The sequence below is a fragment of the Aotus nancymaae genome, unplaced genomic scaffold (assembly GCF_030222135.1).
Source record: "Aotus nancymaae isolate 86718 unplaced genomic scaffold, 86718_ANA_hifiasm-v0.15.2.pri h1tg000040l, whole genome shotgun sequence".
NCBI classification, from domain to species: Eukaryota; Metazoa; Chordata; class Mammalia; order Primates; family Aotidae; genus Aotus; species Aotus nancymaae.
The window spans coordinates 39207368-39222721 of NW_026988454.1; the positions used below are offsets into that span (position 1 = coordinate 39207368).

Below are 15354 nucleotides of genomic sequence, written 5' to 3' on the forward strand. Positions count from 1 at the left end.
TAGCCTGGATAGAAGATCAAACCAGCCACAACATTCCCTTAAGCCAAAGCCTAATCCACACCAAGGCCGTTAGCATTGAGGCAAGACCCTCTACTAGCAAAAAGATAACGACTTGCTGAAGGCTGAGATGATTGTTAGCATTTTTTAAGCAATAAACTGTTGTAAAATTAAGGTATACATTTTATATACCTTATATACCTTTTTTAAGACATGATGCTATTGCACACTTAATAGACTACAGTATTGTTTAAATATAACTTTAATATGCACTGGGAAACAAAAAGATTCATTAGACTCACTTTATTGTGATACTCATTTTATCACAATGGTCTGGAACCAAACCCACAATATCTTTGTATGCCGGTATGTTAAAATAAAATTTTGATGCCTTCAGACATAATGCGACTACTGAGTAGAATATTTTGACTCTGAGAATATTCATTTACATGGAAATCATAGACATGTTGTACACTCATTCTGTTTAGACATTCAGTTCTGGTCTTTAATTTTTAAGTGTTGAAGTATATCCAGACAACAGGTGGGAACTTTTAGCATAATTTTTAGTCTTCAGGCAGTTTCTGGGGACTACAGGCTACACTAACTTTTCTTATCTTTCATTGTTCGTTTCAATCTTAGATCTTTTGAAAAGGTGAGCGATGATTACAAAATTAGCCACAGGACAAAGACTTTCTTGACTTTTGAGGTCATGTAACTGATTATTTTCTCTTAAGTTGCTCTTCATTTTAGCAGCCACTTCTCAAAACATTTCACTACCATGTAACATAAAGGCTATGCAGGTTGGATAGCTGTAGGAGAGTGCCAGGATTTCAGAAATTGGAGAAATCGTAAAACAAGTGTTCTTAAACTCAGATCTATGAGTCCTTTAAAATTGTTGGTGAAGTAAGCGTGTGTGTTTCTGGAAGTGGGTGTTGAAGCAACAATACTTTAAATTTACTTCAGATTTCAAAGAAAGAGTGAGAGAGGGAGGGTTAGAGAGGAATAGGAAGGATAGTACTGAGAAAGAGGCTTGACTCACATGGGGATGAAAGGGGTTAGGAAGAGTTGTGAAGGGAAGGGTTAAGAAAGATTATGAAGGTTAAGTGCCACTAAATTGGAAGTTTTTAAGTGTACTGCCCGTTAACATTGCCATCTCATTTAAACTTCGAAAGTGTTCTCCTCATACATTTTCTAGTTTTATTTTCTTTACTGTTTGGTGGAGAAAGGAATGAATATGTCTAAAAGAACAAGTATTGAGGACCCATCTCTTCCTCTCGTCACTGTACCTGGAGCTCATCTCATTTAGTGCTCACACAAGTCCTCAGCGGGGTGGACCCTTCAAGATGAGGAAAGGAGACAGAGAGAGGTTAAATTATTTGTCCAGGCTAGACAAGTAAATAGATGTATAGGAAATAGGGAAAACTGGAGTCCTGGAAGGTACTGGAAAGGAAACCACAACCTATTATAAAATCAGCCACTTTTAAAAAGGAAACATATGACAGTAATCCTTTTAACAATTTATGACATATGTCATAAAGGTGAAACTGGAAATTACGATTGACAAAGTAATGGCCGAGTACTTGCTTTCTTCCCCTCTAAGATGTAGTAGGGGAAGGGGATTAAACTACAGAACAATGCTTGGCCAAGTTTCTAAATCTTAATGTGTAGCAGGTAAATTCCATGAGGACACCAGCTTCCCAAGAAGGAGAAATGTGCTACTTTCTACTCAAACTTTCATTTTAGTTTTTTTGTGTTGCCTGAAGGTTTTTAGAAGCTATTATCTGAAATGCATACATTCTTCTATTTTCAAATATAAGCTGGGTACCTAGAACAAATATAGAGCCCTTACTCAGAGAGTAAGAGAAATTTTGTCCTTCAGACTGAATGAAATGGGTTTATATTTTTACAAGGCAATGGGAGGGACATTTTAGGGAGACTAAAGTTGTTGGAAGGAAATTCTGGCAAAGATGCAAATTCAGTTCTTTTGTTTTAGAGTTTTGGGGGCAAGTTTATGTTTTCTAACTTTTTCTGACATTTTGTAATATGTGCCTCATACTATCTTTTAGAAACAAACTGTATAATATAGTGGATAGACTTCCTTAGAAGAAAAGCATTAAGAAATAATAGAATGTGAAAGCTTGAAGAATTAAAAATAGACTGTACAAAAAGTGATGGCACTGATGTCTGTCTTACCAAATTAATGAAATATTATTAGAGGTATTCTTAAGGTTGAAAACTTCGCTTAATATCTTTCAAATTTTACCTTTTTTCTCTTTGACTATCTTAGAAAAAAACAATACTTAAAAAAATTAACTTTTGCTTACCTTCAGTGGAGCTTGCTGAGAGTTTATAGATTACAAAGTTCCTCTGTTAGGGGCTGGTGAGGCCAAAAAGGTTTCTAATCTTAAAAAGCTTGCACTAGGGTTTGGGAGGTGCATAGACAGATATGGTATATTTCGTACATAAAAGAGCATTATGTAAGTGCTATGGGAATGCAGAACAGGAAACAGAAATAGATAAGTTGTCCGACTTTTTTATAAAAACATCCAACTTCAAACTGAATACTCCAGACCTTGTTGTAGATTTTTGGATGCACAACATACATGAAATCTCAACTTTTCATGGAGTTTTTCAGTTAAGTAAACAAATAAATTCAGTAAGTGGCAAGCGCTATAAAGGATATAATAAAAAGTGATAGATTAAAAAGAATCTTAGAAGGAACTATTTTATTTAACAGAGCTAGGAATGCTTCACCCACAGGCGAATGATGAAAATCAGCCAGCTGAGGACAGAGCATTTCAGAGGAAAGTCCAGTGCAAGGAGACTGAGACAAGCATAAGCTTAGATTTTTTTTTTTTTATTAAGACAGAAGAAAGCCCATTGTATCTAGAACATCTTACGTAAGGGAAGAGAGGTGTAGGAAATAGTGATGTTGGATAGGAAAGCAGGCACCAGATCATATTGAAGCTGTGAGGGGTGGGGCTAAAGAGTTGGGATTTTATTCTCAATGCAATGTGAGGATGAGAAAATATTTTTTAAAAAATTAACCTGGCTGCCTCTCAGAAACAATGTAGGGCTGCTAGTGTAGAAATCATAAAACTTGCTAGTCTTTCATTCTATTTGTCCTCCTGAGAGGTAATAGGAGTTTGGTAAAACTAGTGAATATGAAGAGACGTGAATGGATTGAGGAGAGAGCTTGGAAGTTAAAAACTGTAAGAATTGCTAGTTAGTTACAAGAGGGAAGTGAAGAAAAGGGAAAAATCAGACTGATTCCTAGTTTGATTCCTGAGTCCTTAGTTTCAATAATTGGGTATATTTGTTGCCACTTAATCAGATGAAAAAAAAATATGGTGGTAGGAGAAGAGGAAATGAAAAGATGGAAGATATGAAAAGGAGGGTAATGGTGTTGCCTTCAGCAGAAAGGTAATAGCAACAGAAATACTTAGAGACATTAATTTTATAACAAAGAAAAAAATATCTCAGATGGGCTGAGACCCAAATCATGATTTCACTTGTCACTCTTCTTTCTACTTACAGATCCTGATTATTGCTTCTTAAGCTGCCTGAGCATGAAGCAATATTATTGTATAGTGTCTTTAGTTTTTTCACACCAACAGTTTCTGGCATGTTCTTTGTTACTACTGGGAAAATCTCTCTCAATGCCAAGAGCTAACTGTTTTGCACAGTGCGTTGGTGCTTTGGTAGCTGTTCAAAATGGTCTTAAGAACACATAAAAATACTTTTCCTATGAGGATATAATATTACTTAGTCCTCTGTACTCTTCTGCTCGTACATAACAATCTGATTCTCTGATAGTGGGAGACTAAAGTGGAAGAAGGCACTTTGTGACGGTTAATTTTAGGTGTCAGTTAGACTCAGCAATAGGGTTCCTGGATATTTGGTTAAACATTATTTCTGGGTGTATGTATGGGGGTGCGGTGGGAGTGTTTCTGGATGTGATTAACATTTGAAATGGTACACTGAGTAAAGCAGATAGCCCTTTTCAATGTGGGTGGGCCTCGTCCAACCGTTTGAAGTATTCAGTAGAATAAGGAGAAAGAACTCCCTGTGTCTGACTGTCTACAAGCTGGGACATCAGTTTCCTGCCTTTGGAATTGGACTCGGACTCGGATTGAAACTTACACCATTGGCTCTTCTGGTTATTGGACTCAGACTTGGACTTGAACTGGAATTTATACCATTGGCTCTGCTGTTTCTCAGGCCTTTGGGCTCAGATTGGAATTATACCATCAGCTCTCCTGAGTCTGGACTTGTCAGCTTCCACAATCATATGAGCCTATTCCTTATAATAAATCTCTTCATACACACACACACACACACACACACACACACACACACACACACACACACACATATTCCTTTTCTCTGGAGAACCCTGACTAATAAATCCTTTGTACTGGGGTAAAAAAATTTCAGCTTTTTTCATATTCATTCTTCAGACATCCAACACTCCTGTGAAGGGTTTGTTTTCTAACTGATTTTATAGAATACATCTTTATCCTCTGAAGAGACTGAATGAGTGAAATAGACTCAATATAAATAAAAGCACTAATAATGTTCTCATTAGAGTAGGGTGGTGAAACGAATTATGTATATTAAAATACAAGGTTCTCTACATGTGACCCTTTCTACATGTGAAAGAGTATGAGCATCTGTAGACCCTCATACTCTTTTGGGTGATCCTTGAGGTCAAAATTGTTTATCAGTAACACTGAGATATTGTTTTCCTTTTTTGTCTTTCATTTTCTCATAAATGTGTGAAAGAATTTCCCAGAGGTTACATAATGTATGATACCACAACAGATTGAAAGATGAATTAAAAATGAGAATCTAATTGTCTTCTATTGAGTCAGACACTAAAGAGATTTGCAAAAAGTAAAACAATGCCTATTTTCTTACTATCTTTTTTTGTTTGTTGCGGGAAATGATTATTTTTCATGAAAATATGTTAGTAAATTACGAGATCATTGCTAATCTTAAATTAATTCTTATTTTAAAAATTTTTCCATTTTAATTTCTAATATGGTCAATATTGATTTAACTCAGAAACAAAAGCTGCTTAATATCTTCAATACTACTTACAAGTATGAAGGGGTCCTGAGACTAAAACATTTGAGAATCTTTGTTCTAATAGAAGATTTCTTATATATACCAGGTGGCTCTGACAAATAATTAAGTATGTACTCAAACATTATACTCTTTCACTAAATCATTATGTTTGGAAGCAGCATAAACCAGTTTTATTTGTTTTTCTTTTTGTTGTTGTTTTGACATTTTCTGGTAATTTATCTTACATATAGTTAGAGCTAGCATTCCCTCAACTGTTAATGTTATTAACTACTGTGTTTGTCTCCTCATTCAATTGGTAATCTAACTAATCAGGTAACAAGTGTTTATTAAACTTCTACTGTATGCAAAGCGCTTGTTAGATAGGGTACCAGTTATCAATTTATTGCCCTAGAGCTTAAGATTTACCCTTCATTACCTGCTCTGTGATAGTAGCACTTGACCCTTAAGTGATTCTGCTTTACAGCTGGCACTGTGTTAAGCTTTGTCAGCAGAGGGCACTGGAGGGACACTTAAGAAAGAAGGAGCGCCTATTTTTGGTTGAATCGTGATCCTAAGTTTGTTTTTTCTTGGTAGTACCACCTAGTGGACAGAGCTGTGTGCATGTATTGCGCTTAGTCCCTCAGTGAGCTTGTAGCCCCCAGCCTGGCCTGGTGACCACCTTGCTGTGGCACACACATATCCCAGGCCTCATGCCATTCTGCTGCAGGGAGAATGTGTCCTGTTTTCCCTGCTTTCCTAGAGCAGGACTGGCTCTGGCCTGAGTGACCCAGCAGACTTTTTCATCCTGTGAGCTGCAACTGCACCTTCTTTAAGGAAATCTGATTCTCAGCAACCTCCTCTCTCCACATTTGCTTGGGTACTTTGATTATTCTTTAAGGTTTTCCTCACAGCTTTAAAGTTTCTACCCCCTTATAGGTAGGAATTGTTTATGTTACATTTTCACTGTTAAATTTACCGTGTTGCTTCACTCTTTTGATTGGACTCTGAATAAGTCAAGTGCTAAGAGAACATAATTACCCTTTTGAGGGTGATAAATAATATCTATATAAATCATTTAAAATTGGCACAAAATCAGTGTATAATTGGGAGCCAGAATTAGACATTCAGAAACTGTGAGACAGTTCGAGGAAAGAAAACTGGCATGATGTGTGGAGAAAATAGTGAGGGGTCTGTCAGATTGGAGAATGTGGTTTGTGAAGAGAAGTAGGAGGTAAAATGGCCAAAGTTACTTTGGAATAAGATCATGGAAGGTTGTGAATACTAAGCAGAGAAGTTGAAATTTTTCTTTTAGTTTATAGGGCAGATTCAATAGATTTTGAATAAGAACTGACAATACAAATATTATGTTAGTGTACTAAAGTATACCAACACATACATATATAAAGGAGTTTTAGAAGAAAGTTTGGAAATCTATTTATCATTAATTATTTTCTTTGCTATTAATGCAATTTCCCATGTTAATACATTATTCATAGAACTGTAGCTTAAAGATAAAACAGTCATTAATATATAAAATCCATATGACATTAAATATTCATCTAAATATTGGATTATGTTATTTTCCTTGGCCATTCTTTTTAGTAAAAACTGTCATTTGTTTTAAGTCTTCTCTGCCTTTCTCTTTTTTAATGAGTTGGAATAAGAAGTGCTCAATTTTATATTGTGTGTTTTTTGAATGCCAGGATGCTGTTAATCTGTAGGATACAAATAGGATTTATTTTTAAAAGACTAAAAACACCCACCTGTGTTTATTTACTAAGTATTTATCATTATTCATTTGATGTTCCTCTTGTAAGATAGTATTCATTTAGTTTCTGTTTTAATAAAAAATGTGCAAATCTAGTGCCTATTAATTATAGAACTCTCAGAAACTGTACATATGCAAAAACTTTTTTAAAAACCTAGAAGACAATTACAGCTCACCATATAATATACTGTTAAGATTTTGCTGTATATTTTTCAAGTCATATGTACAAGTTTATGTGTGTGCATTTGTGAATACCCATACATTTACACAGATGTATTTAACATAGATCTGTATTTTTCATAAGTGGGTGTAATATTTTATAACCTTCATATTTTAGTTAATGTATTGTGAATATCTTCCACAAAATGTTTTAAAATAATGCAATTCTTAATGACTACATTATTGTTCATTAAATTGATGTGCCATAATTTTACAAATTACTGATTACTGAATATTGAGAATACTTAATTTTTCTCCATTTTAAATAGTGTAATGAATTAGGAATCTTTTAAAGCTGTATCTTTTATATATACCTGATTAGTTATCTAGTATACATTTGTAGACATGGAATTGCCAGATTAGAAGGTATAAATCTCTCTTTATTTTAACTTCTGGGACACATGTGCCGAACATGCAGATTTGTTACACAGGTATACATCTGCCATAGTGGTTTGTTACACCCATCAACCCATCATCTGCATTAGGTATTTCTCCTAATGTTTCCCTCCCCGCCCCCCACCCCCTGACAGGCCCTGGTGTGTGATGTTCCCCTCCCTGTGCCCATATGTTCTCATTTTTCAACTCCCACTTATGAGTGAGAACATGCGGTATTTGGTTTTCTGTTCCTGTGTTAGTTTGCTGAGAATGATGGTTTCCAGCTTCATCCATGTCCCTGCAAAGGACATGAACTCATCCTTTTTTATGGTGGCGTAGTATTTGATGGTGTATATGTGCCACATTTTCTTTATCCATTCTATCATTGATGGGCATTTGCACTGGTTTCATGTCTTTGCCATTGTCAATAGTGGTGTTGCAATAAAGATACGTGTGCATGTGTCTTTATAGTAGAATGATTTATAATCCTTTGGGTATATACTCAGTAATGGGATTGCTCGGTCAAATGATATTTCTGGTTCTATATCCTTGAGTAATTGCCACACTGTCTTCTGCAATGGTTGAACTAATCTACACTTCCACCAACAGTGTGAAAGTGCTCCTATTTCTCCACATCCTCTCCAGCATCTGTTGTTTCCTGACTTTTTGATGATGGCCATCCTAACTGGCATGAGATGGTATCTCATTGTGGTTTTGATTTGCATTTCCCTAATGACCAGTGATGATGAGCTTTTTATCATATGTTTGTTGGCTACAGAAATGTCTTATTTTGAGAAGTGTCTGTTCATATCCTTTGCCCACTTTTTGATGGGTTTTTTTTTTTTCTTGTAAATTTGTTTAAGTTCCTTGTAGATTCTGGATATTAGCCCTTTGTCAGATGGATCGATTGCAAAAATTTTCTCCCATTCTGTGGTTTGCCTGTTCACTCTGATGATAGTTTCTTTTGCTGTGCCGAAGCTCTTTAGTTTAATTAGATCCCAGTTGTCTATTTTGGCTTTTGTTGCCATTGCTTTTGGTGTTTTAGTCATGAATATCTCTTAAAGGTTTTTGATGTCAAATTGCTCTCCGTGCAGGTTGCACTTAAAACAAACAAAAAGCATATATAGTTTTCTCTGTCTTGAACGATGTATTTGAGAACTCTATTGCTCAAGAGACTGTAAGGAATATTTGTAAGGCCATGTTAAAGAAGTTGTATTAATTAAAAGCTAATACATTGTATGTGTGTGAACATAGATGTTTCATTAAGCCTTGAGATAACTAAACTCTTGTTAGAAATCTGAGGAATTAGTTATCTGGTAACAGAACAATTGTAAAAAAGCTTAAATTATAACATAAAGGTTGAGGGAAGTGCATATTGTGTTATTTCCCAAGTGTAAGAATTGGGCGACAGTTTTTCTGGGAGACTACAGAAGTAATTTTTAGATGTTGATAAGAATAGCACAGTATTTTCTGTGTTTGGGATGATGGAAGGGAACCTTGTGTCAGACAGGCAGCTCCCTCCATAGTGCCTACTGGATAAATTGCCATTATATCAAGTCAGTAGGCAAAAGGATTTAGATGGCTTTTTGGTGCTAGTGCTTGCTTCTTCCTTTCTGGAACTGTGCAATAAATGCATTATTATTCCAGAACACTCAGAGATATGGCAGTAGTAAGGCATCATGCAAAGAGGGCCATTTAGCAGAAACTTCCTATAGAGATGAATTATCAACACTATTTTTCTTTATTATTTAACTTGCTTGAAATGCTGAAATAGCATAGACATGCTTTTATTTTGTGACTTTTGTCTTCCTAATGATTAAATGGATAATGCCTACAAATGAATATACTTTGCCCATTCTGTTTCCTTGATAAGAAAAATAATTATTGTAGCTTAAGAGTGCAACTGACTGAAAATTTCTAAATGGTCTTTATAGTAAATATTGTGCTATATAATTAAAATGTGACACAAGGCATATTTTTACTCCAAAGTTTATTATATAACAGGAGAAAATGACTATTAAAAGGCCAGTAAATCATTTAGAGACTACTCCTTTAAAATTGACATTCAGAAGCCATAATTGATGCAGACCTCTAAAAATAATTTAAATGCACTACTGCCATAATATTCCATTGGGGGAAAAAACTGTTACAGTAGTGGAGAAATATGCTACAGGTTTGTGAAGATGCTGAGGCCCAATAACAAACACTAAGTAACTTATCCTAGATCTCAAGGGCTGGTCCTCATTAAAAGCAGTAATTGGTCTGCTATGCAGTGGTGAATCTGAAAGACATCTTGCTAAATCAACCATTGACTTCAGAATGTGAATATAATAAAGAATAGAAACATCCTGCTTCTATAAATTGGGTTGAGATCCAGGATATCCTGTTTAAAAATAAAGACACAATTTCTCCCAAATACATGCAGGAAAAAAAAAGAATCCTAGCTTACAAGAGAAGATGGGAAGTAGGAAAATGAAGTGAACAATAATATCAGCCACTATCACTATGATCTGTTTATTCAGTAATTTGATTTTACTGAAGTATTATAGAAATCTTCCTAAAAGCTCTGAACCAGAGGGTACCTACCACTCAGTGGAATTGGTCACATTTGAAATTTGACTTCTCAAACAGTTGCCGCCATGCTCTCTGCCATGATTTGTATCTGTTGTTGAGGGTTAATTGAACTAGTTAGACTAGTAGTAATTGAATGTTTAATGTTTCATGTGTACAAATTTTGGGAAGGGAATACAGAAGATTGATTAATTTTACATGTTGTCAGGAAGAGAGAGTCAAGTGTAACTCTTATAATACTGGGTTCTGTAACACTACATCTGATATATTTTGGTTAAAATTACGCCCTAGCAAAGAGAAAAGGTATTTTACAACAAAACTTGTGTTCTGTCTTCGGTGTAATAAATAGGTATATTTGCATTTTTGTGATATGTGTCTTTGTTAAAATCCATAATGACATGAGAACAATTGGTTGTTTTACTGGAGAGTTTTCTGGGACTAAAAGCAGCAGCCCGATGTTCAAGTATCATTTTTGTAGTTTGTCACTATTTGACCTTTGTCTGCAATGAAAAGTCTGTATGTGAGCTATAAGAGTGGGAATCTTTATGTCCTATGCCTCCACATGATAGATAATCAATGAACACTTGTTAAGTCAAAGGGAATGCAGTAGATTGGTGATTTTAAACTGGTTTTCTTGTATCTCTATAAGAGTATAGGGACTATTACATAATTAGGGCCAATAGCAGTGGTGATTAGCTGACAGCTTAGTGGGTGAGACTCCAAGTGGGGAAATCTACTATGTCCTGATCCTCACCTCTAGGCATTTTTAACTTTAACCCTCATACTGACACTACAAAGTATCCTCATTCCATGGACTAAGGTTCAAAGTTAGTATGTTACAAATTATCACGACTTGTATATATGATGATCTTGCAATATGAAATTAGAAATGATTCTGTTGTCTATACTCTAAGCACATCTCCCTGCAATAATATTCTGGATAGTGAAAAAGAAAGGTACCCTCTATGTAAACCAGGCCAATGAGGTATCATTTTTGTGTCTATATATATTTTTTATATTAAAATACTTGTGTCCAGTAAGACCAGAGATTTAGAGTGAGATCTAAATTTGAACCTGGCTTTGAGTATTACCAGTTGTGCCTCAATTTCCTAAGTAGTAAAATATGATAAATAACAGGTTATTGTGGAGACTAAATAATAATGTGTACTTTGAACATTGTTTTCTAGTAAGAATTCAATTCATCTACTTATGTGATTGATGTATTTCTATGGCTATATTTTGGAAAACAGTCTTTTTGAGTTAAATTTAATGTTCAGAATGGATTGGCATATTTTTATTGTTAGATGTTCCCTTTGGTTGTATATCTCTTTAGCTTTATTATTTGTAATGTCATTTCAGGTTCCTATATGATAGTGGACTCTTCAGATCATGACCCTGGAGAAAAAGCCAGACTTCAGCTGCCTACAATGAAGGAAAACGACACTCACTGCATTGATTTCAGTTACCTATTATATAGCCAAAAAGGGCTGAATCCTGGCACTTTGAACATATTAGTTAGGGTGAATAAAGGACCTCTTGCCAACCCAATTTGGAATGTGACTGGATTCACCGGTAGAGACTGGCTTCGGGCTGAGCTAGCAGTGAGCACCTTTTGGCCCAATGAATATCAGGTAATCATATGTACTTTTCTGGTGTATGTTTTGATGTCATCAGATCTCAGTATATAAGTAATACATCGATATAAATATGCATCTCATGGTAATGAGAGATTGTCCCTCTCGCCTCCCCCACCCCTATTGTTGGGAAAGTATCGTACATTGATATAAATATGCATCCCATGGTAATGAGAGATTACCCCTCTTTCTTTCTCACCCCTGTTGATTTTATGTTTCTGTGACTGAGTTTATATGCTCTAACAAAAAAAGGCCCATTGACTAGTTTGGAGAGTTTGTTCAGGAACTCTCACTATGAAGTTCAGTCCCTGGAAACTTATCTCTTTAAAAGGTCAATTTTGTGTTAGACCTTGAGATTTAAACTTTTAAAGAACTTGTTTCTTTGTAGCTTATTTTAAAGCCTAATGAGAATGCATTTATGGAAAAGTATATTTTATGATGGTCAGCGAGCAGTATATAAACTAACAGTTTTATTTCTGCCTTCTAAAAATAAATTATTTCTTTAAGTTAGGGTTGTCTTTATTCTTGAAGAATGAAAAAGAAATGCTTAGCTTTAGTTGCTTTGTCTTGAGTTGATTTTGCTATTTTATTAAAAGCCTCCTATGTTGTAGCCGTGGTTCCTCGGGTAAGATTTTCAGTTCAAGGTTATGTGTCTATTGAGTTTTCAATGGATTTTCATTAGGTCCTAGTTAATTCCATTATTCTGGAGCATAAAGATGTTTCTCTTCAGTCTGGGAGAGCCGTCTGCTTTTTCAGGGCCCACAGCCTCAGGAGGGCTGCATGTATGACATGATATGGTAAGTAGGTGGATGGGAGTACGTGAAACTAATGCTAGAGCACTTGTGGCAAGATCAGTGGGTTGACAAAAGTGGGTTGATGGCTGTCATCTCCTGGTCACTCTCACAATGCATTATCCTTATACTGATTTCATGAGAATCTGTCATAGGAGCTTTAACATAGCACTGGAAAGAAGCTCTGATTCAGCAGAATAAAATTATCTATAGAGTCAGCCTCCGCAAAACAAGTCCCAAATAAAAATTAATCGCCTAGCAAACTCATTAAAAAAGTAGGTTTTGAAGTCAGATTGCCTGTATTCAACCCTGTTCACAACTTGTTTTCTGTGTACATAGTTCTTTAAGCAATCAGACTGTTAGTTGTACCTTAAGACAACAACAATAACAACATAAAAGTAAATGATAAATGCAGGAAATAATCTATGATATACTTCTTTTTCCTCATAACTAAGAAATAACATACATACAGTTTTTTTTCTAAGTTGTTAAAGAGCTATCTTTGAATCATTGATGTTGATAATATTTTCTTATGGCACAGATTAGTGCGGTGTTAATTCTACTGTTAAGTTACAGTACTTTGAACTGGATGAATAGTTCTGTATTCAGTCTCATTTTGCATGGCAAAACCCCCTTCATTATATGTGCTTACGGTGTATTTAAGCAAGAAGTGCAAAAAGTGCCTGGGTGAGTTTTAGCCTGGCCAGTGAGATCATTTTGGAGATGTTTCGTCAGAAAAAAGATGACTAAATAAATACATGGAACCTGTGGGTAAGTGTCTCATTGTTGTAGATTAACATTTGAGCCATAGCTAATTTCTTAAGTGATATTTTGCTCTCACGTCTTTTTCCTTAACCTGCAAAACTTAATGAGGGCAAACAACAGAGTACTTTTTATTCATGTGCTTAGTGCTCAGTAAATTACTTGATGTTTTTATTAATTCAGTCATTTAGATTATTAGGTGTACCTGTATATTAGTTGTTAGAAACAACCAACATAACATAAACTACATTTATGTGCTTTTTTTTCTGTTGGAAAGTAACATGAAAAACATTAAATCTCTCATACATTTTGATAGCTTTCAATATCAAATACCTGTCAAGTGTTTGGTAGGTGCTGGTTTGCAGGCAAAACATGGTAGAATTTTCTGGTAGGTGTTTTATGTGCTGATGTCTCTACATTTAAAGAGAAATTCAACTGCTTTAAATACCAGCTATCAGAGGCCAGTTTTGAGATTCCACAAGGAAATTTGGAGGCCTGATTTCTATTCTTGTGTAAGAAAAGAACCACTTCATGTGTATACAGAGGCATGTGTCAGACTTGCTTTACATAGGGACACACTTACCCGTAGAAGTTTCTTTTCTCTCTTATTAAGCCTTGTCAAATAATTGGATAAAGTTTCAGAAATATTTCATATAATTTTTAAAAAAAATTTTAAGTAAAAAAGTATTAAAGAAAATAATGTTATCCTTAGTGAAGAAACAATGCCATCTGACTGCTTTGACCATAAAACAATTTAGTCTTGACCCCTGTGAAACATCTAACTTTGTGTTAAACATCTTAGACTTGCCAGAATGAATTGGCTTCAGATTGCAGAGTAACTTAACCAGGAGTTGACCCATTGGATTTCATTATTTAGTATTTCATACTTTGTTTTTGGCATGATTTATGGAGATCTGTTTGTTCCGACAATAATTATTGTTCTTCAAGGTTTGTCCAACTCATGAATGGATGAGAATACGGGCTACATTGAATAGCAGATTGTGTTTTTCATTCCAGCCGCTTTTTAGCAAGTCAAGGGCATCTTTTGCCTTGACTACATTTTACAAGAGGGTTATGTTCAGTTGTAAATTATTCTTTTCTTTATCAATTCTAGAACTCGCCTCAAGAATTTTCTGAAAAGGCACATTTATTGTTAAGATTGGGGGAAAATTATGACAAAATGCAAATGCCGAAGTACTGCTCGCTTAGAAATTGTACCAGCTAGGCCAGGCATGGTGGATCACACCTATAATCCCAGCACTTTGGGAGGCTGGGGTGGGCAGATCACTTGAGGTCAGGAGTTCGAGACCAGCCAGGCCAACATGGTGAGACCCTGTATCTACTAAAGATACAAAAATTAGCAGGGCCTGGTGGTGCGTGCCTATAATCCCAGGTACTCAGGAGGCTGAGGCAGGAGAATCACTTGAACCCGGGAGATGGAGACTGCAGTGAGTCGAGATTGTGCCACTGCCCTCCAGCCTGGGTGACAGAGCAAGACTCTGTTTCAAAAAAAGAAACTCTACCAGCTAAACTTCAGGATACTGAATATGTGATATATTATATTAAGTAATATACGTTAAAAATACCCAGTTAAAAAAAGAATAGCTTACAAAAGTCAGCATTATTATTGCTTTATGTTCTCTATTTTCCTAAGCTATAGTCATTTTATTTTGATCTTAGCCTTGTTTGCATGATGCTGTAGAAAAAAATCATAAATAAGTGCTATATTTTAGTAGAGAAGCACAGATAAACCCTTTTGGAAGTTTAGAGGATAGAGAGATTGTTGTTCTGTCCAGGAAAATCAAGGGAGAAGCAAAAATTTCATGGAGGTTTGATATTTGAATCGTCTCTTGAAGATAGCTGAGGAAGGATCAATGTACACAGGGTGAAGAATTTTCAGGGAAAATCACCAAGGCAAAGTAATTTGAAATTTTAGTAGGTGTTGAGAGCCATTGACAAGTTTAGTTTAGTTTCTTTTTTTCCTTTTTGCCACTGTAGTGATATAATCTTGGTCTACTTAACAAATTTGCTAGTCATTGTCCATTTGTATTTTTTATTTAGTTTCTTCTTTTGAAATTTTTGGATTATTCCCTAACATCTTGGTATTAGTTAACTTAGTGTGGTTCTTAAAGAATATCCCCATTTTCTTTTATTTTGAAAGCATGGC

At 35.3% G+C, this 15354-nt stretch overlaps 1 protein-coding gene across 12 annotated transcripts in view; it reads left to right on the top strand.

Moving 5' to 3' along the window:
* PTPRK (protein tyrosine phosphatase receptor type K) overlaps positions 1-15354 on the top strand; it is a 554712-nt gene that overhangs the window by 183151 nt on the left and 356207 nt on the right. For all 12 annotated transcript variants that reach the window (XM_012435091.2, XM_012435093.2, XM_012435094.2 and 9 more), the window contains exon 3: positions 11360-11631. In XM_012435091.2, the coding sequence (XP_012290514.1) occupies positions 11360-11631 (272 nt within the window). The remainder of the gene's footprint in view (positions 1-11359; positions 11632-15354) is intronic.